Below are 25,555 nucleotides of genomic sequence, written 5' to 3'. Positions count from 1 at the left end.
GGGAAGGTCCGAAGGCGGCGGCCTGGGGCTGCACGGGGCGTGGGTCGGCCGCCATCCAGCCTGGGCGGAGCCGGAGTTGCGAGCCGCTGCCTAGAGGCCGAGGAGCTCACAGCTATGGGCTGGAGGCCCCGGAGAGCTCGGGGGACCCCGTTGCTGCTGCTGCTACTACTGCTGCTGCTCTGGCCAGTGCCAAGCGCCGGGGTGCTTCAAGGTGAGGACGCGGGCGGGGTGCGCCCTGAGGGGCAGGCTAGGCCAGGTGGTGGTGGCGGGGATGGGTTCTGCTCAGAGCTCGGGTCAGCGCGCGGAGGGTCTCACGGCCCCGGCACCATACGGCCAGTAGGTCAGGGCGTGGGGACTCTTTGGGGGGGTCTCCGTGGGACCTGCCCAGGGACGCTCAAGTGTGCTTGGGCTGGCCTCGGGCCCGGACTTGCCCACACTGCCCGGCTGCCACTCCGCTGGCAAAGCAGAGGGCATGGCTCCCTCCCCCTCGGGGGCAGCCCAGCCCCCAGCCCGTAGCCGTAGCCCCCTCTGCCTGGATTCTCGCTCTCACAACCAGCTTCCATCCGCAGGCCACCGTGTGACCCGCTCCTGCACCTCCACCCCTTAGGACTCAGCGGGGCTCCATCCTCTCGGAAGCCTCCATGCCCAAGAGTTCCCCAGAGTCCCTGCTTTGCTCTCAGGCTGCAGAACTAGCTGTGGCCTCCACCCTGCTCACCCCTCGTCCCTCCTCCCAGGGCGGCAGGGCAGTGTGTATGTTGTTTATATTGTTGCCTTGTTTGGTGAGATAGAGAAGGGCCTCTCCAGATAGAAGGTGTCTGTTTAGCAGTGCTCTGGGAAGACTGCAGCTGTCTCCTCGGGGTAACCCCTCCAAACAAAGATGTTAAGATGGGGCTGGAACAACCTCTGCAAGCGGGTGGGAGGATTAGCCAGTCCTGCACAGCAAGTGCCTGGCCGGGAACAGGGAGGGCAACCAGGGAAGAGGCATGCGGGGCTGGGCTGGGCTATGCAGACTGGGCGGTGGCTTCCACAGCACTGTGTGGGGACCAAACAGGTACAGGGGCCTGGTCTGTTCTGGCCCCAGGTGGTCCACTGCTCCCTCCCCTCTGAGCCCTATCCTGGGGCCAGGGGAGGTGATGGGACCCCTGGGAGAGGGGCGTCTATGTGCCCAATACCAGCCTGGCTCCCTCGGGTTCCACTCCCATCCACCCGGTCACCGGAGCTCCAGCTCCAGCTCCAGCTCTGCCCCTCTCTCCCTCATTGGGGTCAGGGTGCCCGTGGCCAGCACGTGCGTGCAAGGCCATGTGGAGAGCACCCACACACCGCACTGCACCCACACCACACCTGTGCCCGGGCCCACCCTACCTCTTCCCCAAACCCTTAGAGGCCTAGGAACAGCAAAGCTTGGTTCTCTACTCTCAGTTAAGTGCTCTCTGGGCTGAGAGACCTCCCCTCCTTCCCCTCCCCCACATCCACTCAGAGCCCTCCGTGCACTGGCCCCTCTAGCCTCCTTTCCAAGGTGGCAGACTCCTCTCGGCCCTCATCTGCCTGATGGCAATTCACTCATCCAATCAAGGAGGGCTGCTTGGAGGAAGGGTCTTTGATGTTTGTAGTCTGAGAGAGAAGGTGGAGGAGAAAAAAGGAGTTGGGGTGGCCTAGCAGGAGCTGAGTCACTTCCACAGGCAGCCATCAGCCCAGCAGGACTGAGGCCAGGGCTGCGTGGAGGGGGGAGGCTGTCTGTTCTGAGAGCTGGGACTGGGTACCGGGGGAAGGAGGGCTGCTGCAGGCTCTGGGTGCCTGGGGCCTGGCTCCTGCAGGGCGGGCCTGTGAGAGTGGTTGGGGCCAGTGGAGGGCTGGGAGCATTCCAGGAGAACATTCCAGGCACTCTCTGAGTAATGCTTGGCTCTGGGATTCCTCCTAGAGCCCCCTTAGGCACACCCGGCCAGGGAGCACCAAGGCTCCGTCCAGAAGCGTCCCCTCCCCTTGAAGAGATGAGGAGGGGCCTTCTGGGCCAGGGTACCAAAACCCTGCCACCAGGACAGAGTCCCCGAGGGAGCTGTGGGCAAGGTGGACCTCGCAAGGCAACATCTGGCTGTTGTTTTTCTCAGATGATGGGGGGGCACAAGTGTCCTCTCTTCGTACATCTCTCACCCTAAAAGCATCTGCTGCCCATCTAAAAATCCCTAAGGCTGCCGCGCTCTTTCCTTCCCCTCTGCACTGGCGGCCTTGGCCTCTTCCTTGTGATCGCCGAGCCCAAGCCTGCCCCCCGACAAAGGTCAGGGGACTCCCGTGTCCCCAGCTGAGCTGTCCCTTTCCAGCCTTCTCTTTTCCTCCTCCTTGATAGCTCCTCAGATCCAAGGATGCCCACGGGCGTCCCTCCTTCTCCAGGCTGAGCCCACGCGTGTTGAAGGTGAAGTCTGCCCCGAAAGGCCTCCAGTGCCTCCCTGGGGATGTCCTCTAACCCCCTCCCTCTGCTTTGTCCCATGCCCCTGTGTTCCTCAGGTCCCCCTCACCCTGTGCTCTGTCTTCACTCCAGGACATATCCCTGGGCAGCCAGTCACCCCGCACTGGGTCCTGGATGGACAACCCTGGCGCGCCGTCAGCCTGGAGGAGCCGGTCAGTGCCATGTCTCCCCGCCCTCCACAGGGGCCCTGAACCTCCCAGCCCTTTTGTCTCTCCCTACATTACAGCTTCTAGTTTTGCTGGGGTCCCCAGAACCACCAAGTCACTACTCCTGTAGGCCCCTGCCTCCCCTGCCCCTCAAGTGGGTTTGGACATCTAGATCTCGTGAGCCCGCACACATGGAAGTCATTTCAGCTTCCTCCACCCCACCTCCCTCTTTCCCTCCCTCCCTGGATGATCTGGGCCACCCCCACCCCCACCAGGCAGAAATGGGTCCAGAGTTTGTGGGTCCTGAAGCTTTTCAGGAGCCTCTAAAAAAAAAAAAAAAAAAAGCACCAAAAAGAAAACCTTTTGCAAAGTTGACCAGAACATGTGACCCTGTGGACACACTGCTGTCCCTCTCAGGGCCCTGCCACGAAGGCCTGAACCTTCAGCCTCACTGGCTCCTGTGGAATCCACTTCTGGTATGGGGGGGGCAGTGGTCACTCTCCTGGTGCCCCCCAGATGTAAGACCACCCCATGTGCTTCTTCTGCAGGACGCTCTGCCCCAGCCTCTTCCCAATCCCGCCCTTCACACGCTTCCAGAATAACCATGCCCCATCTGTTTGTGCCATAATATCTGTGCTGCGAACTAAGAGGGCAGTAGCCTTGATATGCTCATTTTACAGAGGGGCAAACGGAAGCCCAGAGAGCTTGGGGAAATTGTCCATGGTCACACAGCTCTTTAGGCTGGGAGCCTGAGACCCCCTAAGGTCTGAACGATTTTAAACCATTGGCTACACCCCTGCCCCTCCTAGAGAGCCCTCTTTGTTTGGAATTGTCAGCCCTACTGTCCAAATCCAGCAAGAGGGAAGGCGGGGGAGCATTGCCATGAAGGCTGAGAGGCCCCCAGAGACCCAGCAGCTCCCAACCCAGGGCCCTCACTGGGATCCCCTAGGCCCATAAGGCCCCCATTCCACTGGTCAAGCACAGCACTGGCCTGAGCTTTGAGATTGCCCTCCCCATCCCCAGGAGGGGAAGGCTGGACACACACTGGGGTCGCTCTGTCTCTGGGCCTCCCTGTCTGTCTGGCCTGGGCTGTGACCAAGAGGAGAGCCCCAAAGGGGCTCTGCTTCCCCCAACGGTGGGCCTCTGCCTCCAGGAAGCCTGCCAAGATGGTACAGAAGAAAGAGTAGAGGCTAGGTATCCCCTCCAACAGGCAGGAAACACTCACATTTCAAGATGAGGGGTATATATCAAGGGGCAGGGTACCAGGAGGGCAAGAGTAAAGACAGCAGGGGCTGCAGAGGAACAGGGACCTCGAGTATGGCCTTTTTCCCAGTGCAGACCTTTCCCCAATAAAGCAAGTGGCATTCCAGCCTCATGAGCTCATGCTGGAGGCCTTGTGGGGCCTGTGGCCAGGGAGGCAAGGACCATCTGCTCCCCACTTGCGAAGGAAGAACTCCCTCCAAAGACTCTGAGACCCTTGGACAGGGCCCCAGGCCAGTGCATTTTTGGAGAAAAGGAGTCGGGGGTTAAACATTCCAAAGGCACAGCAGCCTCCCAGGAAGCTCCTGGGCCGGCTCCAACTCTGGGCCCCCAGCCAGGCTGAGTGGACAAGGGGGAAGTGGGGTGTTCCCACAGGGTGGGAGACGCCAAGAGGGTGGGGGAAGGAGAGAGGGCTGGCCGTCCAAGCCAGCCTCCTGACACCTAGCTGAGAGCCAGTGTGCTCTCTTGGCTGGAATGGCGTCCACGTTTACTTCATGGGTCCAGTGAAGCAGGTGTCGGAGCAGGAGGGACGGGGGCTGCTGGAGGCCCAGGAAAACTTTGGAAGAGGGAGCAGTTTGCCAAAATTGGAAGTGGAGGAGTAAAATTTGAATTCTATAGGGAATGAGCAGCAGCTCATTTGGAAACGAGCCTCAGGTAGCAGAGGCTCTGAGGAGGCCCTGACCATGGCTACCCGATGCCCCCATAATGTCCTCAGCACCCCTCTGTCTTCCCCTGCTTTTGATGCCCCTTCTGGGCATGAAAGAAGAGGGTGGGCCAGGGGAGGGGCACCTTTCTGGGACCTCTGGTCTCTAGGGAGGATGTTGGTGCGCCTGGCAGGCTGTGCCAACACCCTTCCAAGTGGCTGTTGTCAGGACTGCAAACATCCTGAGTTTGGGAACATCTTTGTATGTTCTCACCTCCTCCATGCCCTCCATAGTATGTGGGGGGTCCTGCTGACTCCCCAGCCCACGTTCTCCCCAAGAACTTCCTCCCCAGCCGGCTCCACAGGCCACCTACTCCCTGGCAGGCAGGAGGCCTGGAGGCCACCATCTCAGCTCCACACTCTTTCTTGCCCAGGTCTCGAAGCCAGACATGGGGCTGGTGGCCCTGGAGGCTGAAGGCCAGGAGCTCCTGCTTGAGCTGGAGAAGAACCAGTGAGTGCCAGGCTGGGGTAGGGCTGGGAGGAGGGGATCAGTGTTGGGGGGCAGGGACTGACACAGATCTGTGCGGGTGGCTGGATGGGCAGAGGACCCCAGAGAGGGTGCGGATGACAGGGAGAGTCACGCAGGCCTGTGGCTGGCTCCCTGGAGGCTGAAGAGGACCGCTGAGGCTGTCAGCCCCGCTGTGGGGCACCTCCGCCCTCTCAACCCCAGGAGCGGCTTGTTAGCTCCCTGCTGGAGATGAGTGAGCACCACCTAGTGGACATTTGCAAGATATGCTGAGTCTAAAGAAATCCTAGAGGGAAAAGATGAGCCGGCACTCCAGGCTAAGGGAATGGCAGGGACAAAGATGCGGTGGCTTTGGGAGGCCGAGGCGGGCGGCTCACCTGAGGTCAGGAGTTTGAGACCAGCCTTGCCAACATGGTGAAACCCCGTCTCTACTAAAAATACAAAAAATTAGCCAGGCGTGGTGGCGGCGCCTGTAATCCCAGCTACTTAGGGGGCTGAGACAGGAGAATCGCTTGAACCCCGGAGGTAGAGGTTGTGGTGAGCCTAGATCACACCACTGCACCACTCCGGCCTGGGCAAAGAGTGAGACTCCGTCTCAAAAAAAGAGAAAAAAAAGAAAAGAAAAGAAAAAAGAAAAAGATGCAGTGGCTACATTTGGGGGCAGCAGTTTGTCTGACCTGCCTGGAAGGTCTCCATCTACAGGGAGGGGAGCAGGGGGGAATGAATTTGGGGAGTCCCAGGAGGGCCAGATCACAGAAGGCCATTTTAGTGCTCAGTGTCCTGGACCATCCAGAGCCAAAGATTTTGAGCTGGGGAAGGGACAGGCAGACCTGTGCTCAGGAAGGTGCCTTGGGCTGGGTGGGGTGGGTGTCCGAGCTGGAGCGCAGGCTCTTAAAACCACCCAGATTATGTTATCAGTATATATCACCTACTGAGTGCTTGACCGCAGGCGCTGTCCTGAGCACTTGACACGTATTTTATTCTCCCTCGTGGAGTCGGATGGACCGGGAACAAACTCTAGTTCCACTGTGCCCAACCATATTTTCCCAACGTCCCTACCCTTTCAATGGGGTGGTCACATCACCTACCTCCTAGGGTGGTGGGTGTGTGTGGGGCAGGGGTGGGGGGCAGAGCTGGGGCAGGTGGTGGAATGCCTGGGAGGGGGGAAGCAGCCATCATTAGGGGGTGGTCTGGAGGTAATGAGGCCAAGGTGAGGTTGGGTTAAGGATTTTCTTTAAAGAAGACAGATTGACTTATGATTGATCCATCCATGTGGGAAAGATCCTGTTGAGATGGAGCCTGAAAATGGAATCATTACCAGAGTGGGTGTGGAGAAGGCAGGGAGGGTGGAAGCAGCGTGGGCAGGTGGCGATTCTGTTTTCTCTGGAGGCAGGGGGTGAGCATCAATCACTGAAGGACAGGTGGGAGGTATGTGGGGTCTAGAAGTCTGAGGAAAATATTTCAAGGATCTAGGGCAGGTGGGGGCAAGAGGGTCGACCAGATGCCCAACAAAGGAGGGCAGCAGGCAGGGGAACTGGGGGAGGTCACCGCATTTCCCCAACTCCAAGTCCCATTCTTCGGCAGTGTCTCCTGACTCCTCCCCTCCCGACCTGTGGATCCTGCTGCCTGCTGCAGGTCCCCTGGGAACCACAAACTCTTCCCCTATTCCCACTCCTCCCTGGTGTCCTCCCTGGTGCTTCCCATATTCACACCTCCCACAACTAAGCCATCACCAAGGCTCCTTCCTCTAGCCCCAAGAGTTTCTGATCTGAGCAAGTCACCATTGCTCCTGTCCCTTCCCTAAGACACACTGTGAGTGTCTCACTCATAAAGCTGCTCCATTAGCATTTAGGGAGGAAGGCTGGGAGACATCCTGGAGGAGGCAGGAGGAAGCTGAATTCAGTGTTCCCTGTAACACCCCCTCTCAGCAGGCTGCTGGCCCCAGGATACATAGAAACCCACTACAGCCCAGATGGGCAGCCAGTGGTGCTGGCCCCCAACCACACGGTGAGATGCTTCCATGGGCTCTGGGATGCACCCCCAGAGGTACCCCCCACCATTCCTACCCCTACTCCTCCTTGCATTCCTAAGGGGAGGTTGGAGCCAGCTCCTACCACACCCTCCCTCTTGCCCCTCTTGCTCCAGCCCTGACTGAGATTTGGGGCTGCCCCTTCCTCCCTAGGATCATTGCCACTACCAAGGGCGAGTAAGGGGCTTCCCCGACTCCTGGGTAGTCCTCTGCACCTGCTCTGGGATGAGGTGAGCTCTGGGAGAGGAGGCTGGGCCTGGGATGGGGAAAGAGCTCCCTCACACCCGCTCCTACCCCTCTGCACCCTAGTGGCCTGATCACCCTCAGCAGGAATGCCAGCTATTATCTGCGTCCCTGGCCACCCCGGGGCTCCAAGGACTTCTCAACCCACAAGATCTTTCGGATGGAGCAGCTGCTCACCTGGAAAGGAGCCTGTGGCCACAGGGATCCTGGGAACAAAGCGGGCATGACCAGCCTTCCTGGTGGTCCCCAGAGCAGGGTCAGGGGCATCGATCGGATGGGAGTGGGAATGCTGTATCTATAGCCCTCCAAATCAGAAGAGACAGGAATTCACAGGCCTCGAGTCCCAGTATTTTTATTGGAGTCTGAAGAAACAAGTTCCAGAAAACATGTTAAACTTCCTTCTGGGAGCTGGGGTTGGTGGTCAGGGCTCAAGCCCAGCAGCTTCCACTCAGGGTCCCCATTTGCACCTCCGCAGGACAGGCGAGAAGCGCTCAGGACCCGGAAGTACCTGGAACTGTACATTGTGGCAGACCACACCCTGGTGAGGAGAGACCCCAGGGGTTGGCGGGGTCAGGGATGGGGCCAGCTCAGCCCCTCAGGCCACCGGGATTTCTGCCTTCCCAGTTCTTGACTCGGCACCGAAACTTGAACCACACCAAACAGCGTCTCCTGGAAGTCGCCAACTACGTGGACCAGGTTGGGGGCGGCGGGGAGAGAGCGGTGATAGGGGTGGCGGCGGCAGGACAGGCAGGTGCTGGTGGGGTTTGGGGAAGAGGAAGGGCGCCCCACGAAGGACCACCGGCGCGATGGGGCGCCCTGTCCCGGCTTCAGCCCCGCCTCGCCCTCAGCTTCTCAGGACTCTGGACATTCAGGTGGTGCTGGCCGGCCTGGAAGTGTGGACCGAGCGGGACCGCAGCCGCGTCACGCAGGACGCCAACGCCACGCTCTGGGCCTTCCTGCAGTGGCGCCGGGGGCTGTGGGCGCAGCGGCCCCACGACTCCGCGCAGCTGCTCACGTGGGTGCCTCTGACCCGGACGCGGGTCCCGGGTGGGGCGGCCTCACCTCCCGGCCCCGCCTGGTCACGCCGCACTCCGCCCCCAGGGGCCGCGCCTTCCAGGGCGCCACAGTGGGCCTGGCGCCCGTCGAGGGCATGTGCCGCGCCGAGAGCTCGGGAGGCGTGAGCACGGTGAGCCCCGCGGGCGGGGGCGAGGGGAGAGACAGGAGACTCTACGGCCGCAGTGACCGCCCTCCCACGGCCCCGCAGGACCACTCGGAGCTCCCCATTGGCGCCGCAGCCACCATGGCCCATGAGATCGGCCACAGCCTCGGCCTCAGCCACGACCCCGACGGCTGCTGCGTGGAGGCTGCGGCCGAGTCCGGAGGCTGCGTCATGGCTGCGGCCACCGGGTACGCGGGTGGGGGGTCGGGGCTGCGGCGGGGCGGCTAGTCCTGGGGACTTCCTCCGCTGCGTTTCTTTGGTCGTCCCTCAGTTTCCTCTTCTGTAAAATGGGGATAATGATCGTAGTGTCCGCTTCAGGGTGGTTTATGAGGCTTAAAGGGAAGAAGCTCAGGCAAAGTGGATTCTCAACGGTATGAAGATTATTTTCCGAGTAACCTGGCGAGGTTACTCCTACACCGGGAGGAGCACCGTCGGGTCGCGATTCCACCTTGGGTCCCGGGCTGCTCACTATTGGGGCCACATCGTCCCCTGTCCCGCTTGTTGTGTGACTTTGCGCGGGTTACTTCCCCTCTCTGGGCTCTGCGCATCTGGCGGCTGTAGCCAAGCCCAGGGGTGGGGATCAGAGAAGCGCGGGGGTTGGGGGACTGTCCCTCCATGCCCAATGCCCTCCCCGTGCCGGTAGGCACCCGTTTCCGCGCGTGTTCAGCGCCTGCAGCCGCCGCCAGCTGCGCGCCTTCTTCCGCAAGGGGGGCGGCGCTTGCCTCTCCAATGCCCCGGACCCCGGACTCCCGGTGCCGCCGGCGCTCTGCGGGAACGGCTTCGTGGAAGCGGGCGAGGAGTGTGACTGCGGCTCTGGCCAGGTTAAGTCGGCTCGCCCGGCCCCCACTTGCCCTCTCCGCTCAGGTCTGGGGCGCTGCGCCGTCACCTGGTCCCTTCTTGCCTTTCTGGTCCCAGGAGTGCCGCGACCTCTGCTGCTTTGCTCACAACTGCTCGCTGCGCCCGGGGGCCCAGTGCGCCCACGGAGACTGCTGCGTGCACTGCCTGGTGAGGGCATGGAAGGTTCAGGGTGAGGGTTTCGGGGAGCTTGGGAGCCGGCCTGTTGGCCTTAGTTAATTGGTGCCCTCAGGTTCCCCCGTTGGGTGCTGGGCTTGGGTAGGCCTGGCTCCCCCAGCTCCGAGCCGCGCTCTGGACATGGACCTCTCACTGCACGTGGCCTCTCTCTGCCTTCCCCACCACCCGTCACCTGCGCAGCTGAAGCCGGCTGGAGCGCTGTGCCGCCAGGCCATGGGTGACTGTGACCTCCCTGAGTTTTGCACGGGCACCTCCTCCCACTGTCCCCCAGACGTTTACCTACTGGACGGCTCACCCTGTGCCAGGGGCAGTGGCTACTGCTGGGATGGCGCATGTCCCACGCTGGAGCAGCAGTGCCAGCAGCTCTGGGGGCCTGGTGAGAGGACACGAGCACCCTTGCACCCTGCCCCCCGTCCTCTGGTGGGGCCAGTTTTCTACTGTGGGGAAGATGGGCAGGGGAAACTGAGGTCCGCTGAGCGCGGCCCCTCTCCGAGCTGCCCCCAGCCTGGCCCATGCTTCCTCAGGCTCCCATCCAGCTCCCGAGGCCTGTTTCCAGGTGGTGAACTCTGCGGGAGATGCTCATGGAAACTGCGGCCAGGACAGCGAGGGCCACTTCCTGCCCTGTGCAGGGAGGTAGGGAGTGGAGCTGAGTGGAGGGAGCAGAAGCTATGGAGTGGGTTTGGGGAAGGGGGGTACTGCAGCTGTTGACCCCCCTCTACTTCCTCCCCAGGGATGCCCTGTGTGGGAAGCTGCAGTGCCAGGGTGGAAAGCCCAGCCTGCTCACACCGCACATGGTGCCAGTGGACTCTACCGTTCACCTAGATGGCCACAAAGTGACCTGTCGGGGAGCCTTGGCACTCCCCAGTGCCCAGCTGGACCTGCTTGGCCTGGGCCTGGTAGAGCCAGGCACCCAGTGTGGACCTAGAATGGTGAGCTCTGCCCACCCGACCCCTCCTGGCCGTTTGAATCCCGCAGGCCAGTGTCCCCCTCACTGCCTGGTGCACTGCCCGTAGGTGTGCCAGAGCAGGCGCTGCAGGAAGAATGCCTTCCAGGAGCTTCAGCGCTGTCTGACTGCCTGCCACAGCCACGGGGTGAGAGCCCGAGGAGTGGGGGTGACCTTGGGGTTCCTAATCCTACGTGACCCTCCTCTTCTCTTCTCTGCAGGTTTGCAATAGCAACCATAACTGCCACTGTGCTCCAGGCTGGGCTCCACCCTTCTGTGACAAGCCAGGCTTTGGTGGCAGCATGGACAGTGGCCCTGTGCAGGCTGAAAGTATGCCAGTGGGGGGCATGTGGGCAGGAGCTGGGGTGGTGCACCTGCTCAGGACTCAGCGCCCCTTCCCCCAATCCCCGCAGACCATGACACCTTCCTGCTGGCCATGCTCCTCAGCGTCCTGCTGCCTCTGCTCCCAGGGGCCGGCCTGGCCTGGTGTTGCTACCGACTCCCAGGAGCCCATCTGCAGCGATGCAGCTGGGGCTGCAGGAGGGACCCTGCGTGCAGTGGGTAGGCTCCGAGCGCCTGCTTCCTGAGCCTACTCCTGCGGTTCCCCTCCTCAGAGCTCTGCTGGGGCTGTGGGAGCTGGGGCAGGCCCTCAGCCTTGCCCCCAGGTGCAGAGAGCAGCCCCAGAGGCCATGGAAAGAAGTAGCTTTGAACAGGAGGTTCCAGTGGCCTCCCAGTCAAGCAAGGGGGTGGATCCCTGCCCCACCACCAGCACCGCAAGGCATGGCCCTCTACCTCCCAGTACAGCTCCTCTTGTCCACTCTCCTGCTTCTCCCACCGGCTGGCTGCCTCACCCTTGACTTTGCCCTGTTTTTCCCTGGCTCAGATTGCAGTCCCTGTACCATGCTGCCCCCGGAGGCCTGTCCAGCCTCTGTCTCACCAGTTTTCAGCCCTTTGCCACTTCCTCTGCACAAATCACCTCTGTCACCCCCTTGAAGTTCCCAAATGCTGGGCCCAGCACATCTTTTCACTCCATACCACTGGTCAGCTGCGGCGCTGGCTGCCCCTGTGCCAGGGCCCTGCCTTAACCCAGTTCTCTGTGACCTGGGTGGTGGCGGAGTGGGGCGTCACATAATACTAAGCATGGCTGTCCTAGGACTCACCCTGCACCAGGGCCCTAGGCAGGGCAGGCACTCTGTGGCCATGTCTGACATAGCCTGGTCTTGGGAGTGCTCGGGGCAAGCCAAGGGAGATGGCATGATTTGGGCCAGAGATGGGGGCAGAAGGCATAACAGACAGGGGCAGGGCACCACCTGGGCCCCGGGTGGCAGCTAAGAGGACCCTGACAAAGCGAGTCGTGATTGAGGGTCTGTGGGCAGAGGAGCAAGGTGGCCAGAGCCTGGCGTGTCAGCACGGAGGGGGCGCTGCAGAGGGCGGCGGCTGCTTCTCATCCCCAGGTGGGAGTCTCAGGGCAGGGAAGAATGTTTTGAAGGAACATCACAGGAAATGACAAGGCCCTGGGAGATGGGATGGGGACAGTCAAAGATGGCTTGGAATCATCAAGGGCAGCAGGGTACCCAGGGGCAAGGAGAGCAGACATAGCTGCCGAAGGGGCGGACATCCAAGGTTCTCTGGAAGCTGAGCGATGCCAGCATCTGGAGAGTGCCAGGCTGCTGGGTGGTGCCAGAGCCTGGAGGAAATGTTAGGACTAGAGAGAGGAGGTGCCAGCAGAGGGCATGAGGCTCACTTGGAGCCTGGATCCCAAGGCTCCCCTGAAGAGGGAGCAGGAAGGGAGCTGAGAGGGTGACTTGGAGCAGATGGGTGCCCCAAGAAACTCAGTAAACGCAGAACTCCCTGGGCTGGACACCATGCTGCGGGGAGGCAATAACCCACTCAGGATCACTGTGCCAACCTCCTGGACTCTTATCACGTTGCTCAGCCCCAAAGATGGCCCACACAGGGACCACCCCCTGGGCGGCATTCACCCCATGGAGTTGGGCCCCACAGCCACTGGACAGCCCTGGCCCCTGGGTGAGTGAGGCACCAGGGGGAGGTGGAGAGGGAAGGGAGAACGGAAGGGCTCATGCCTCCTGCCTCCTTCCAGATGGGCAGCACCCAGTCACCTTGAGTCCCCTATGCCCCACCCCAGCCCCAGGGTCTCCTGCTGACCATATTCACAACATTTACCCTCCACCATTTCTCCCAGACCCTGAGAACTCTCATGAGCCCAGCAGCCACCCTGAGAAGCCTCTGCCAGCAGTCTCGCCTGACCCCCAAGGTAGGCAGGGACCTGGATTCAAAGCCTCCCCTCTCATCGCCCACCCTCCCACCTCTCCCACCCCTCAGTTTGCTGCCCCCTAATCAGGTTTCTGGGCTCAGGTTATTATGGAAATGAGTTTATGACCTCTTGGTTATCATGGAGACCAGGATGCTGGAAGCCCCTGGGCTGGGGAGGGAGAAGCTGTGGCTTTTCCTGGATCATTGGTCCTCACTGAGTGAGGATGGGCTCCCTGCCACACAGCTTGCAGCCTGGGGCCCCAGTCCTTAGGGGACAACATATCCTCCTCATTCTCAGCAGATCAAGTCCAGATGCCAAGATCCTGCCTCTGGTGAGAGGTAGCTCCTAAAATGAACAGATTTAAAGACAGGTGGCCACTGACAGCTACTCCAGGAACTCGAACTGCAGGGGCAGAGCCAGTGAATCACCGGACCTCCAGCACCTGCAGGCAGCTTGGAAGTTTCTTCCCCAAATGGAGCTTCGACCCACCCACTCCAGGAACCCAGAGCCACATTAGAAGTTCCTGAGGGCTGGGGAACACTGCTGGGCACACTCTCCAGCTCAATAAACCATCAGTCCCAGAAGCAAAGGTCACACAGCCCCTGACCTCCCTCACCAGTGGAGGCTGAGTAGTGCTGGCCACCCCAAAAGGGCTCTGTCCTGGGAGTCTGGTGTGTCTCCTACATGCAATTTCCACGGACCCAGCTCTGTGGAGGGCATGACTGCTGGCCAGAAGCTAGTGGTCCTGGGGCCCTATGGTTCGACTGAGTCCACACTCCCCTGGAGCCTGGCTGGCCTCTGCAAACAAACATAATTTTGGGGACCTTCCTTCCTGTTTCTTCCCACCCTGTCTTCTACCCTAGGTGGTTCCTGAGCCCCCACCCCCAATCCCAGTGCTATACCTGAGGTTCTGGAGCTCAGAATCTGACAGCCTCTCCCCCATTCTGTGTGTGTGGGGGGGACAGAGGGAACCATTTAAGAAAAGATACCAAAGTAGAAGTCAAAAGAAAGACATGTTGGCTATAGGCGTGGTGGCTCATGCCTATAATCCCAGCACTTTGGGAAGCCGGGGTAGGAGGATCACCAGAGGCCAGGAGGTCCACACCAGCCTGGGCAACACAGCAAGACACCGCATCTACAGAAAAATTTTAAAATTAGCTGGGCGTGGTGGTGTGTACCTGTAGGCCTAGCTGCTCAGGAGGCTGAAGCAGGAGGATCACTTGAGCCTGAGTTCAACACTGCAGTGAGCTATGGTGGCACCACTGCACGCCAGCCTGGGTGACAGAGCAAGACCCTGTCTCTAAAATAAATTTTAAAAAGACATATTACACTTGGACCTTGGTTAGTCTTTTCTGTATGTAAATTCAACCCATGGGGTGCCCTGAGGACCACACGGGGTGGTGGTTGGTGGGGTGGTGGCTGACGGGGTGGTGGCTGGCGGGGTGGTGGCTGGCAGGCCGAGCCTAGATGGCAGCCAGAGCCCCAGGCATGTGTCTGGGCACAGGACGGTGTTGCCTAGTTTGAACACCCTCTTTGCTCTGTCACTCCTGCCTCCCTTGGGCGTTCACATTCTCCCGTTGCTTCATGCAAGAGCTGCTGAGTGGCCTATATCAGCCAGCTGTTGCCGCATAACAAAACCATCCCAAAACTGAGTGCAGGGAGGCAACTTCACCTCGGGCTCCACTCCACAAGCCCAAGGGGCCAGGTGAGAGTGCTCTCTAAAGCCCCCTCCTGCCTCAGTTGTAGTTGCAAAATTTTAATTTATGAAGGTGACTGAATGATGACACAGAGGCCAATGCTATTGAAAGAAGTTATTACTCACAGTTTCCCACCATGCAGGGCCACAGTGGGGAGGCACTAGGTTTGGTCCAGGGACAGAATCAGGAGCGAGTGGAAGGCACAGGCCACAGCCTGCAGTGCCGTTTCCACTGGGGAGGCAAGGCAGGCCAGGGGAAGAGGGTAGGATTGGCATTTTGAATCATTCTGGTGGGGTTTGGGGCGTGGGGTTGGGCTCTAATTGTCTGGGTAGGTGCCTGGCCCTGAGCTGGTTTAGGGCAGGGGAAATACTGGTTTCGTATGAGAGTTCCTTGAAGGGGGTGGTTGGTGTATGGACTCAAGATTGGTCGGTTTGCATATGAAAGGCATGAGTTGTTTCTGATCTCCAGGAATCAAGCAGTTTCTCTCCAGCCAACAAGCCCCCACCCCGAGATGTTAAACCATCATAAAATAGAGAATCTAAGGCCAGGCATGGTGGCTCATGCCTGTAATCCCAGCACTTTGGGAGGCCAAGGCAGGAGGATCATTTGAGGTCAGGAGTTTGAGACCAGCCTGGCCAATGTGGTGAAACCCCATCTCTACTAAAAATACAAAAATTAGCCTGGTGTGGTGGCACGTGCCTATAATCCCAGCTACTCGGGAGGCTGTGGCAGGAGAATTGTTTGAACATGGGAGGTGGAGGTTGCAGTGAGCTGAGATCGCGCCACTGCACTCCAGCCTGGGCAACAAGAGCAAGACTCCGTCTCAAAAAAAAAAAAAAAAAAAAGGAGACTCTAAAAATACACGTTAATATAAATCCCCCGCTCTTACCCTTCAGGAGGGGGTGTCTAGACCCCGCAGGACTCCAGCTACAAGGGACCCTGGGGAGGCCAACTCTGCCCTCTTGGCTATTCCCCAAGACTGCCCAGCACCCCCTCCACCCCTTCCCCATTCAGTGGCGAACCCTGGGGAGGCCACGTGGGAAGGAAAGAGGGCTCTAAGAGGGGAGGCCCCAGTCTGGGGGAGAGGCCTGTCTGGAGCCTGGGATCACCTGGCTGTGCTGGAGAACTGGAGAAGAGAAGCTCAGCAGAAAGGAGCTGGCATGGGGCCAACAGCAGAAAAGCAGGAGGCACGCAGAAGTGACTGGGAAGCAGGAGGGCAGGCATGGACCCTGAGGCTGAGCAGGAGGTGCTGAGGGGCAGAGTGGACATTGAGCTGGGGGTAGTGAGCGAGTCCAGCTCAGCTGTGACGCCCTCTATTTGGCCACCCAACTACCAGCTACTTGGGCTGCCCCGGGAGGGACTGGGCTTCCTCTGACATTCTGTGGCCTGCGGCCATCTGTCACACCTTCTTCTCTCTCTGCCCCTCCCTTGACTTGCGGCACCCACAGACAGGTGGGAGAGTGTACCTGCCCTGTGTGGTCAGAGCTTGGTTTTGAGTTTCCTTCCCTCACCCCTCTTTCCTCCCACACGCCAAAACACAAGAGGATGTGTCAGAGGCCTGTGAACCAAAGCAACTCCATCTTGAATAGGGGCTGAGCAAAATAAGGCTGAGACCTACTGGGCTGTGTTTCCAGACAGTTATAGCATTCTGTGTCACAGGATGAGATAGGAGATACAGGTCATAAAGACCTTGCTGATAAAATAGTTTGCAGTAGGCCAGGCGCGGTAGCTCACGCCTGTAATCCCAGCACTTTGGGAGGCTGAGGTGGGCGGATCACCTGAGGTCAGAAGTTCGAGACCAGCCTGGCCAACAAGGTGAAACCTCATCTCTACTAAAAATACAAAAACTAGCCAGGCATGGTGGTGCGCGCCTGTAATCCCAGCTACTTGGGAGGCTGAGGCAGGAGAATCGCTTGAACCCAGGAGGTGGAGGTTGCAGTGAGCTGAGATCGTGTCACTGCACTCTAGCCTGGAGCGAGACTCCATCTCAAAAAACAAAACAAACAAACAAAAAAATCAGCTTGCAATATAGAAGCTGGCTAAAACCCACCCAAACCAAGATGGTGATGAGAGTGACCTCTGGTCGTCCCCACTGCTACACTCCCACCAGCGCCATGACAGGTTACAGATGCCATGGCAGTATCAGGAAGTTACCATATATGGTCTAAAAAGGGGAGACATGAACAATCCACCCCTGTTTAGGAGATCATCCAGAAACAACCATAAAAATGGGCAACCAGCAGCCCTCAGGGCTGCTCTCTCTATGGAGTAGCCATTCTTTTATTCTTTTACTTTCCTAATAAACGTGCTTTCACTTTACGGACTCGTCCCAAATTCTTTCTTGCAGGAGATCCAAGAACCCTCTCCTGGGGTCTGAATCTGGACCCCTTTCCGGTAACAGATGTCGTAGAGTGAAGCACAACCACTGCAGGGGCATCTTGGTTTACATTTTGCTTCAGCGGCCATGGTTAGCACAGCGGAAAGCACATCACAGTCTTCCGATTCATAAAAAAATCAGGAAATGACCACCACAAACCACAGACAGATGTACTGAGACAGGATAGGTAGTCAAGAAAGTGACCATGTTCTAGGCGCGCAGCAGCAACTGTGGTGACCGTACAGTCAACAAGCCTCAGCACTGGCATTGCAATTGAGCTCATTCAAGCAAAGCTATCTTCAGCAGGGACTTCTCCCTCTAGGCAGCAAGCGCATTTTTATTTTACCTGTCCTCAAACTGATCCTTTGCTCCTTATAATAGTAAGGAACACACCCCTGTGTGGAGATTTAAGATGCTAATGAGGCCAAGCGCAGTTGCTCACGTCTGTAATTCCAGCACTTTGGGAGGCAGAGGTGGGTGGGTCACTTGAGATTAGAAGTTCGAGACCAGCCTGGCCAACATGGTGAAACCTTGTCTCTACTAAAAATACAAAAATTAGCCGGGCATGGTGGCGGGCGTCTGTAATCCCAGCTACTTGGGAGGCTGAGGCAGAAGAATCGCTTGAACCTGGGAGGCGGAGATTGCAGTGAGCCAAGATCGTGCCACTGCACTCCAGCCTGAGGGAGAGAGCAAGACATCGTTTTTGTTTGTTTGTTTGTTTGTTTTTTTTAAAAAAAGTCAAGACAAATCATAGTGGGGGCTTTTCTGGTCACTTTTTAAATCTTAGTGTTGAGACTTTATTTGAGACAGGGCCTTACTCTGTTGCCCAGGTTGGATGAGATTTTTAACCTCAATATTTACTTATAGAATAACTTTTTGGTTAGTCAAAACAATGCTGTGTCTCATTCTGATCAGAATAAAACATCAGACAACTCAAGAGAAACATTCTGCAAAATAACTGGCCAGGATTCTTCAAAAGTGTCAAGGGTAAAGATAAGGAAAGATGAAGGAACTCCCAGATTGAGGAGAATAAGGAGACAACTGTGATGTGGGATCCTAGAATGGATCTTGGAACAGAAAAAGGACATTAGTGGAAAAATGAGAAATGCAAAACAGTCTACAGTTTCGTTAACAGGATTGTACCAAGGTTAGTTTCCTAGCTGTAATGATTGGACTATGATTAAGTAAGACGGACCATCAGGGGAAGCTGGGTGAAGGGTGTGAGGAAAATGCTTACATTTTCCAACTTTTCTGCAAGTCTAAAATTAGTCAACAATAAGAAGTTTAAAATAGGCCAGGCATGGTGGCTCACACCTGTCATCCTAGCACTTTGAGAGGCCGAGGTGGGAGGATGGTTTGAGCCCAGGAGTTCAAGACCAGCCTGGGCAATAGAGCGAGACCCCAACTCTATTCAAAACAATTTTTTTAAGTTTAAAATAGAATTATATAAAAAAGGAAAAGAAAAATGCTGTTTCATAGCGTTCCTAGTTTAGCATGGGAGAGACCAGGTCTCCCTGGGTGGTTGTCTGTGTGTTGCTGGGTGTGCGTGGCAGGGCTAGTGTGTTGGGGTCCGTCTAGGCACGTTCAGGCGCCGAATCCCGTGGCTCCCAGGTTTACCTGAAGGTGCAGCCTGGGGTGGAGACTTAATGAGGGCGGGGAGTTGCTGCAGCAAAGGCTCCTCCCAGGGGTATCAGCGCAGACAGCTGGGTTTTCACTGTGCTCCTGCTCCAGAGGCACTAGGAAGGGGGCGCCTATCAGACTAGGGCTCTGCCAGCCATCCTTCTCTGTTGAAGTCCAGCATGGTCCGCTGCCTGGGGCCTGCGCTGCTGCTGCCGCTGTTACTGGGTGAGCGCCCCTCTCTTCCCCTGGACCCCGAACCCTGGCCTCTCTGTCCCTGCTCCTCAGTGACAAGGTGGGAGGGCAAGATATTCCAGGAAAAGCTGAACCACAGGAAGGGTTGCCAGTGAGAGGCCTGTGCGCACGGCTTGGGGACACCTGGCAATTGACCCCACTATGTGCTGAGCACCTCGCCTCCCAGCCCAGTCAAGCCACCACCGCCATCCCCCTCCCGAGTCCAGCCTTGGCACCCCTGCCCCAGGAACTTTTGCCTATTGTCTGCCATCTCCCAACTCTCTCACCCTCCCCTCAGCCCCAGCCCTCCTACCCATCACACAGATTCCTTGGTGAATCTTCGGTGTTGTTCATCTGTTGTTCCACCTTCTTGGACTGCTCCTTCCCTGCATGGATGTCGCGGAGGGAGGGGTCACTTTACTGAGTGTAGTGTGGAAAGTGGAATCTGGTATAGGTTTAAGGTGGAGGAGATCTTGCAGCTGAGATGAGCTGCTGTGAGGGTGGAGACTGGGTAAGGGTGTTCTGGGCAAGGGTGACAGGTAAGCAACAGGCAGAGGTGGGTTCAAACCCTTAGGCGACATCAGGTGCTGGTGTGTGCAGCTGAGACCTGAGGATGTGCCTGGCAAGGCTGTGAGAGGAAAGTGAAGTGTGCCCTTTGGGGAGGGGAGGAAGGGAGGACTCACCCCGCTGCCATCTATCCCCTCCACTCAGGGACCATTCTAAGCCCTCGAGCTATGTTCATCCTTCCTGCAGAGGCAGGTGCTGAAGTCACAGCAGGAATCACTCTCACCACGCGTTCCAATCCACAGCCTGAAAGACACGGCCATTGCCAGAGAGGCACCCTGCTCCCAGCCTTGGGGTGGGATACCACCCCGTAGCCCCTGTGCACAAACACACAGGGAGATGGATGAGGGGGCAGGCTGTGCACGTCCACTCAGGCTGGGCACCAGAAAGGCTTCTAGTCTGAATGAGATGCTCCAGACTGGAGAACTTGTGGAGGCTGGGGGGGATTCGATTAGCCTGGTTTTTGTGACTCAAATCCTGGGAAGGGGCTGCCAAGTCCCAACTTCCAGTTATCCTGGCTCTATTTAGACATAGCCTGTGGGCATGTGGGCAGAGCTCACCCTCTGTCTACCCAACCCCTGGTGTGTGACTGGGGTGCCAGACACCTTCTCTGTCTCCAGCAGGGTGTCACCTATCATGGGGCCTGGTCACTAAAACCACTGATGAACCCTTGGGTCCTGTGGCTCAGGACAAAGCCCGGCGGTGTGTCGTCAGGGACTTCTCTGAATCCACACCCTGGCAGCCAGGACTCAGTGGGTTCTTCAGTGGCCAGAGCTCTTGCATGAATCTCCTCTCCCCTGGCTGATGAAGGGTGGAGGGGCTGGAGGAAGCCAGTCCAGATGGGGCAGGATGACCTCAACTCAAGGGAGCATCAGGAAAGGCTGGAGAGGGGAGACACCCATGCAGGGGGCAGGAGGAGGAGCAGGAGGTCAGGAAAGAGGGAGAAACAGAAATCACTAGACCCACCCAAAGGGTCTCCATGGTGGAGGATAAGCGGCGAGGTGGAGGGGTAGAGGAGGAAAGGTATGGCGTCACAGCCTGTCATTAAGAGACTAGGAGCAGCCACTGTCTTCTATGCCATCTCTGGTTTTAAAGTCTCCATTGGCCAGATCCCCAGAAAGCCTCATTGTTCCCCCGTCAGGTAGTGCCATTGAGTGTAGGAGGAGCCCCTGGACCCGTCTTTGGATGTGTGTGGCCGTTCTGGGAATGGTGGTGATGCTTGGGAAGGAGGGGCTTCAGCTTTTGGGGAAGGCCTGGCTCAGCCTCCATGCTCCCTCTCCATCCCTGACGTGTTGCAGAGCCCTCCAGAGCCCGCCGCTGCCCATCCCCACGACGGAGAGCCGATCAGTGCCAGTCGGCCCCGCCTTTGGGCCACACTCTATGCTTTCTCGGGTTTTCAGCGTCCCCCACCTTCCAGGGGCGTGGATGGGCTGGGTGAAGTGTGCATGCGGGGCGCACTGAGACCTGCAGCCTGCCCGCGCCTTTCCCAGGGTCGGTGAGCTCGGTCGGAGGGAACCGATGTGTGGACGCGGCCGAAGCCTGCACGGCGGACGCGCGGTGCCAGCGTTTGCGCTCCGAGTATGTGGCGCAGTGCCTGGGCCGGGCAGCGCAGGGGGGCTGTCCCCGCGCCCGCTGCCGCCGGGCCCTGCGCCGCTTCTTCGCCCGCGGGCCGCCCGCGCTCACCCACGCACTGCTCTTCTGCCCGTGCGCGGGCCCCGCGTGCGCCGAGCGTCGGCGCCAGACCTTCGTGCCCTCCTGCGCCTTTTCGGGGCCCGGCCCCGCGCCGCCCTCCTGCCTTGAGCCCTTAAACTTCTGCGAGCGCAGCCGGGTCTGCAGGTGCGCGCGGGCGGGGGCGGGGCCGTGGCGAGGGTGGGGACGGGGCCTCTCTCTCCGGCTCACCGCCCTCCCGCCGCGCAGGCCTCGCCTCCTGGCCTTTCAGGTCTCGTGCACCCCAGCGCCCAGCGCCCCCGACGGCTGCCTGCTGGACCAGGGCGCCCGCTGCCTGCGCGCCTACGCGGGCCTCGTGGGTACGCGCGGCCGGGATCCGGGCGAGGGCGGGGGTTCTCCAGGGGATATCTCCGCCTGGGTGGGCCGATGACTTCGCCCTCAGGGTCCCCGCAGGCACCGCCGTCACCCCTAACTACGTGGACAACGTGAGCGCGCGCGTGGCGCCCTGGTGCGACTGCGGAGCCAGCGGGAACCGGCGTGAGGACTGCGAAGCCTTCCGGGGGCTCTTTACAAGGAACCGCTGCTTGGGTGAGGGGCCCGGGGGGAAGTGGAGGGGGAGTTGGGGCGGCGCTTACTGCCCCCTCCCAAGCCGCCTGGCTGGGGGCCATTTTAGAGGGGAGAATGGAAGACTGTACAGTTGAGTCACTCTGTCACAGCTGTGCTTATTATTTTGTTATTCCTCACCACACACCTTCTGTCCAAGGAGCCAGTCGTTGCAGCAGGGGGTCTCTCACTTTGTCCCCTGTGCTGAGCCCTGTGCTAGGGTTTCCCAGCTAAGTCCACCCTGGACCCCTCCCTCCATAGATGGTGCCATTCAGGCCTTTGCCAGCGGGTGGCCCCCAGTCCTGCTGGACCAGCTGAACCCCCAGGGAGACCCGGAGCACAGCCTCCTGCAGGTAGGTGCAGGGAGGGGAGGGTGAGCTGGCACCTCCCCCACTGTCACCTTCACACCCTTCCGTCCCTGGTGGGCCTGGGTGGAGGCATGAAGGGCCTGGGGTGGGGGTGCAGGCAGAGGGCAGAGACAGGCTTTTGCCTCAAGTCTGCACTTGGCTCCCACCCCCAAGGTGTCCTCCACAGGCAGGGCCCTGGAGAGACGCTCCCTGCTCTCCATACTTCCTGTCCTGGCTCTCCCGGCCCTGCTCTGATTAGGACAGCGACCTCGGATAGCACAGCCAGCTACTCCACCCTGCCTGCCTGGGCCGCCTCTGTGGCCTACTGGCCCCTTGAGAAGGGACTGGCTTACCCCCCAAGCCGGCCCTGGTGCTTTCACCCCGCTGCCCTTTGTAGGTTTGGACACCCTGTGTGCCGTCCCCTGGGGCAAGGGATGTAGGCTGGGGCCTGACTGTAAAGCCCCCGGTCCCCTGTCAGGAGGCATCTTGGTTGTAAGTCCCTTTATCCACAGACCTTGAGACCATTGGGGTCTCCCACAAGGTGGGGTCAGGAGAGGGTCACTTTTGTAGCTGAGACCTCTCTGGAGACCCAGATCCCCTAGAGCAGGTCAGAGACCATCCAGAATCCCAGAATTCTAGGAAATTGTATCAGCCTCCCAAGCATATAACCCCCCAAGGAATCCATCGGACAAGACCCCGTCTAACACTGCATCCTCCCAACTGGGCATCACCCACCATTGTAGCCACCTGTGCACCATGCCCATGCTGGCAGAGTCTTTCCTGTTCCCCATATGCTGCTTGATGGGCCCCACCCTGTGCCCTGCCTGGCATTGGCCCTGTGGCCGTCTTCCCCCTGGTTTCCTGCAGCTGTAGGAATAACATACAGTGCTTATTAAATCTGTGTGCTGAGACTGACCTTGCTTTTATGTGTTCTGTGTCCTGGGAGCCTGGAGACCAGGGTCTGCCACTGGGTGTATCCCTGATGGCCTGTGTGACCTCCAGTGGCCTCAGAACCTGTCTGGGCCCCATCACCTCACCTAAGGAAGCTGAAATGAATCAGCTCTCACCTCCTCATGGCAGGGATTTTCATTGCTTTCGTCTCTTCTTTCTCCACTAGTACTCAGATAATGAAACTGCATTTCCCAGCCTCCCTTGCAGCTGGACCATGTCACACACACTGCCCAATGTGGACCCAGCAGATGCTAAGAGCACTGATTTTTTTTTTGTCTGTTTTTTTTGAGACAGGGTCTCACTCTGTCACCAGGCAGTAGTGCAGTGGCATGATCATAGTCCACTGCAGCCCTGAACCCCTGGGGTGAAACGATCCTCCCGCCTCCTGCCTGCCTCCTTCTTCCTCCAAAGCTTGGAGACTTCTGATGAGGAAAGGGTTCCTGTGTCTCTAGCGGCTCCTTCTCAATCTGCTTGAGGTTTGGCAGGAGGTTGAAGTGGAGGTTGTGGGGGCCTTGCTCAGAGACCTCTCTGGGCCAGTGCAGCGCATCCCCCAGCCCCTGGAAATGGTGGCTGGTAACACAGCTCAGAGCTGTCCCCTTCTCTAGGGAATTGTACTCCCAGAAATGCCTGTCCACTTTTACTCTGCTCCCAGAGGCAACTGAAGCCAGTGACTGCCTCAAGGGACAATGCAGTGTGCTGTTCCTGCTCCAGAGCCCCGGTGGGGTCAAGCTGAGGCTAGACTCCAGCAGGGACCCCCACCTGGCTCAGCTCCCGCCCCTGCCCGCCTCCTCCAGCTCTCCTCACTGGCAGGTTCCCCCGAAGGCATTCCCTCAGTAAATCATGGCATTTGAGAACTCCTGTCTTGGGCTTGGCTTCTAGAGATCCTGACCTAAGACACAGCGGTTAGGTACAGGCCACACCAAAACTCAGGCCTGGAGCTGTCCTGATTGGAAAAAGAGCCACCAGCTCTGAAATCAGGTGTGGACTTCGCAGCTCACATCAGACCCACAAACACTGCTTGCTGACAGCTGTCCACCAGCCTCTCAGCTTCAGTCAGGACTCTCTTTTTTTGAGTCAGAGCCTCGCTTTGTTAGCTAGCCTGGAGTGCAGTGGTGCAATCTTGGCTCACTGCAACCTCCACCTCCCAGGTTCAAGCGATTCTCCCACCTCAGCCTCCCTAATAACTGGGATTACAGGGACATGCCACCATGCCCGGCTAATTTTTGTATTTTTAGTAGAAACGGGGTTTCACCATGTTGGTCAGGCTGGTCTTGAACTCCTGACCTCAGGTGATCTGCCTGCCTCGGCCTCCCAAAGTGCTGGGATTACAGGCATGAGCCACTGTGCCCGGCCAAGGACTCTCTTGACTGTAACAAGCAAATCAGAGTGGCTTGAGCATGTGCCTGAGCCATGCAGGCTTCAGGCACAGCTGTCTCCAGGGGTTCAAATGATGTTGCCCCTGCTGGTCTGTGCATTGGTTTCCCCTGCAGCCAGGCAGGCTTTCACTGAGAGTGTAAGACTGCCACCAGCAGCCCCAGTTTGCAGTGTCTCCTTTTAGCAGCCTCAGTAGGGAAAGGCACCTCTCTCTTCCAGCATTTATGGACTGTCCCAGGCAGAACCCTGATGGGCCCATAGTAACGGGCCTCTTCCTGTAGCTCGGTGAGTGATCTCAGCCCGCGATGGTTATATGGAATGGGAAGGACAGTTTACCAAAGGAAAAAAAGGAGTTGTTGGGCAGTGAAGCCGAGTCCAGCCCATTCTCACTTTACGAAGAAGAGGGAATCCTCTGAGGCCCCCACACCTGCGTGGGAATGGACACGTGTAAGTGGGTTGGGGAGAGGCGGGGTGTGTGTGTTGAGAGAGGGCTCATCACCTTGCCCCGCTAACCACAGCGGCATGGTAGCCCAAATGCAGAATTAAGTATCGGCTAAATGATTTGCCTTACATGAAAGTGTATTCAACTATTCTCCATTTTTGACTCAGTTAATTAGAGTAAAATATAAGCATTGAAAAAAAAAAAAACTGGAGGAAGCCGAGTGCAGTGGCTCACGCCTGTAATCCCAGCACTTTGGGAGGCTGAGGTGAGCGGATCACAATCGCTTTCTTGTTTCCGGGACACAGGGTGGAAGGGAATTCTTGCCAGGCGTGTTATACAGCCAGTACCTGCAGGGCTGCATGCAGGGCGTGTGTCGTTCAGATGTGATCAATACAGATGCCAGGAATGACATGGCTGTTGTTGACAGAATTTGTCAAAATGATGACCAGCTGGTGATAAGTTTTAAGGAAAACGAAGTTCAGTTTTCCCTTGATGTACACAGTAGTTGCATTTCTGGAAAGCTGGCTGTATATTAAACCAGCTCTCAAGTACTTTGTGTTCGCCAACGTGGTGAAACCCCGTCTCTACTAAAAATACAAAAATTTAGCCAGGCGTGGTGGTGCATGCCTATAATCCGAGCTACTCGGGAGGCTGAGGCAGGAGAATCGCTTGAACCCGCAAGGCAGAGGTTGCAGTGAGCCGAGATCGTGCCACTGCACTCCAGCCTGGTGACAGAGCGTGACTCTGTCTCAAACAAAACAAAACAAAACACAATAAAACTGGAGGCTGGGTAAGGCGGCTTACTCCTATAATCCCAGCACATTGGGAGGCCGAAGCTGGAGGTTTGCCTGGGGCCAGGAGTTTGAGACCAGCCTGGGCAACTTAGAGCCTGTCTCTAGAAAAA

The 25,555-nt window shown here is 58.3% G+C and overlaps 2 protein-coding genes across 38 annotated transcripts; both read left to right on the top strand.

Annotated features, from left to right (window-relative positions):
• On the top strand, nucleotides 1-14,105 carry ADAM33 (ADAM metallopeptidase domain 33). Of its 37 annotated transcripts, none has more exons than XM_034947105.3 (22): nucleotides 1-211; nucleotides 2,534-2,613; nucleotides 4,945-5,021; nucleotides 6,965-7,043; nucleotides 7,219-7,295; nucleotides 7,375-7,564; nucleotides 7,784-7,849; nucleotides 7,933-8,004; nucleotides 8,157-8,323; nucleotides 8,410-8,494; nucleotides 8,573-8,715; nucleotides 9,171-9,348; nucleotides 9,443-9,532; nucleotides 9,740-9,935; nucleotides 10,084-10,192; nucleotides 10,290-10,488; nucleotides 10,573-10,650; nucleotides 10,724-10,832; nucleotides 10,916-11,063; nucleotides 12,439-12,530; nucleotides 12,706-12,777; nucleotides 13,075-14,105. In XM_034947105.3, the coding sequence occupies exons 1-22, from the start codon at nucleotides 115-117 to the stop codon at nucleotides 13,110-13,112; spliced, it is 2,442 nt and encodes an 813-aa protein (XP_034802996.2). In that variant the 5' UTR covers nucleotides 1-114; the 3' UTR covers nucleotides 13,113-14,105. The 37 variants fall into 37 exon arrangements, 33 of the variants coding, with proteins under 33 accessions (XP_034802996.2, XP_034802997.2, XP_063457271.1 ...); XM_034947106.3 differs by having other exon boundaries at nucleotides 6-211; nucleotides 13,078-14,105; XM_063601199.1 differs by having other exon boundaries at nucleotides 19-211; nucleotides 6,968-7,043; nucleotides 13,078-14,105.
• A 4,545-nt stretch (nucleotides 14,106-18,650) lies between these two features.
• Nucleotides 18,651-23,707, top strand: GFRA4 (GDNF family receptor alpha 4). Its single transcript, XM_034947160.2, has 6 exons — nucleotides 18,651-18,696; nucleotides 20,757-21,102; nucleotides 21,184-21,293; nucleotides 21,388-21,522; nucleotides 21,799-21,890; nucleotides 22,059-23,707. Exons 1-6 carry the CDS (start codon nucleotides 18,651-18,653, stop codon nucleotides 22,137-22,139), a joined length of 810 nt encoding a protein of 269 aa, XP_034803051.2. The 3' UTR covers nucleotides 22,140-23,707.
• Nucleotides 23,708-25,555: the final 1,848 nt, after the last annotated feature.

This window comes from Pan paniscus, chromosome 21 (genome assembly GCF_029289425.2).
Source record: "Pan paniscus chromosome 21, NHGRI_mPanPan1-v2.0_pri, whole genome shotgun sequence".
Taxonomy (NCBI): domain Eukaryota; kingdom Metazoa; phylum Chordata; class Mammalia; order Primates; family Hominidae; genus Pan; species Pan paniscus.
The sequence above is the reverse complement of the archived record's forward strand: the minus strand, read 5'-3'. Positions and strand labels throughout refer to the sequence as shown.

Bases quoted from the DNA above. Each gene is read 5' to 3' on its own strand.
- ADAM33 (XM_063601177.1), top strand. From the start codon at position 115: ATGGGCTGGAGGCCCCGGAGAGCTCGGGGGACCCCGTTGCTGCTGCTG. The intron at 7,296-7,374 runs GTGAGCTCTGGG...TCTGCACCCTAG, and splicing joins TGCACCTGCTCTGGGATGAG to TGGCCTGATCACCCTCAGCA. The intron at 10,193-10,289 runs GTAGGGAGTGGA...CTTCCTCCCCAG, and splicing joins TTCCTGCCCTGTGCAGGGAG to GGATGCCCTGTGTGGGAAGC.
- GFRA4 (XM_034947160.2), top strand. From the start codon at position 18,651: ATGGTCCGCTGCCTGGGGCCTGCGCTGCTGCTGCCGCTGTTACTGG. The intron at 21,294-21,387 runs GTACGCGCGGCC...GGGTCCCCGCAG, and splicing joins CGCCTACGCGGGCCTCGTGG to GCACCGCCGTCACCCCTAAC. The intron at 21,891-22,058 runs GTAGGTGCAGGG...CCCACCCCCAAG, and splicing joins CGGAGCACAGCCTCCTGCAG to GTGTCCTCCACAGGCAGGGC.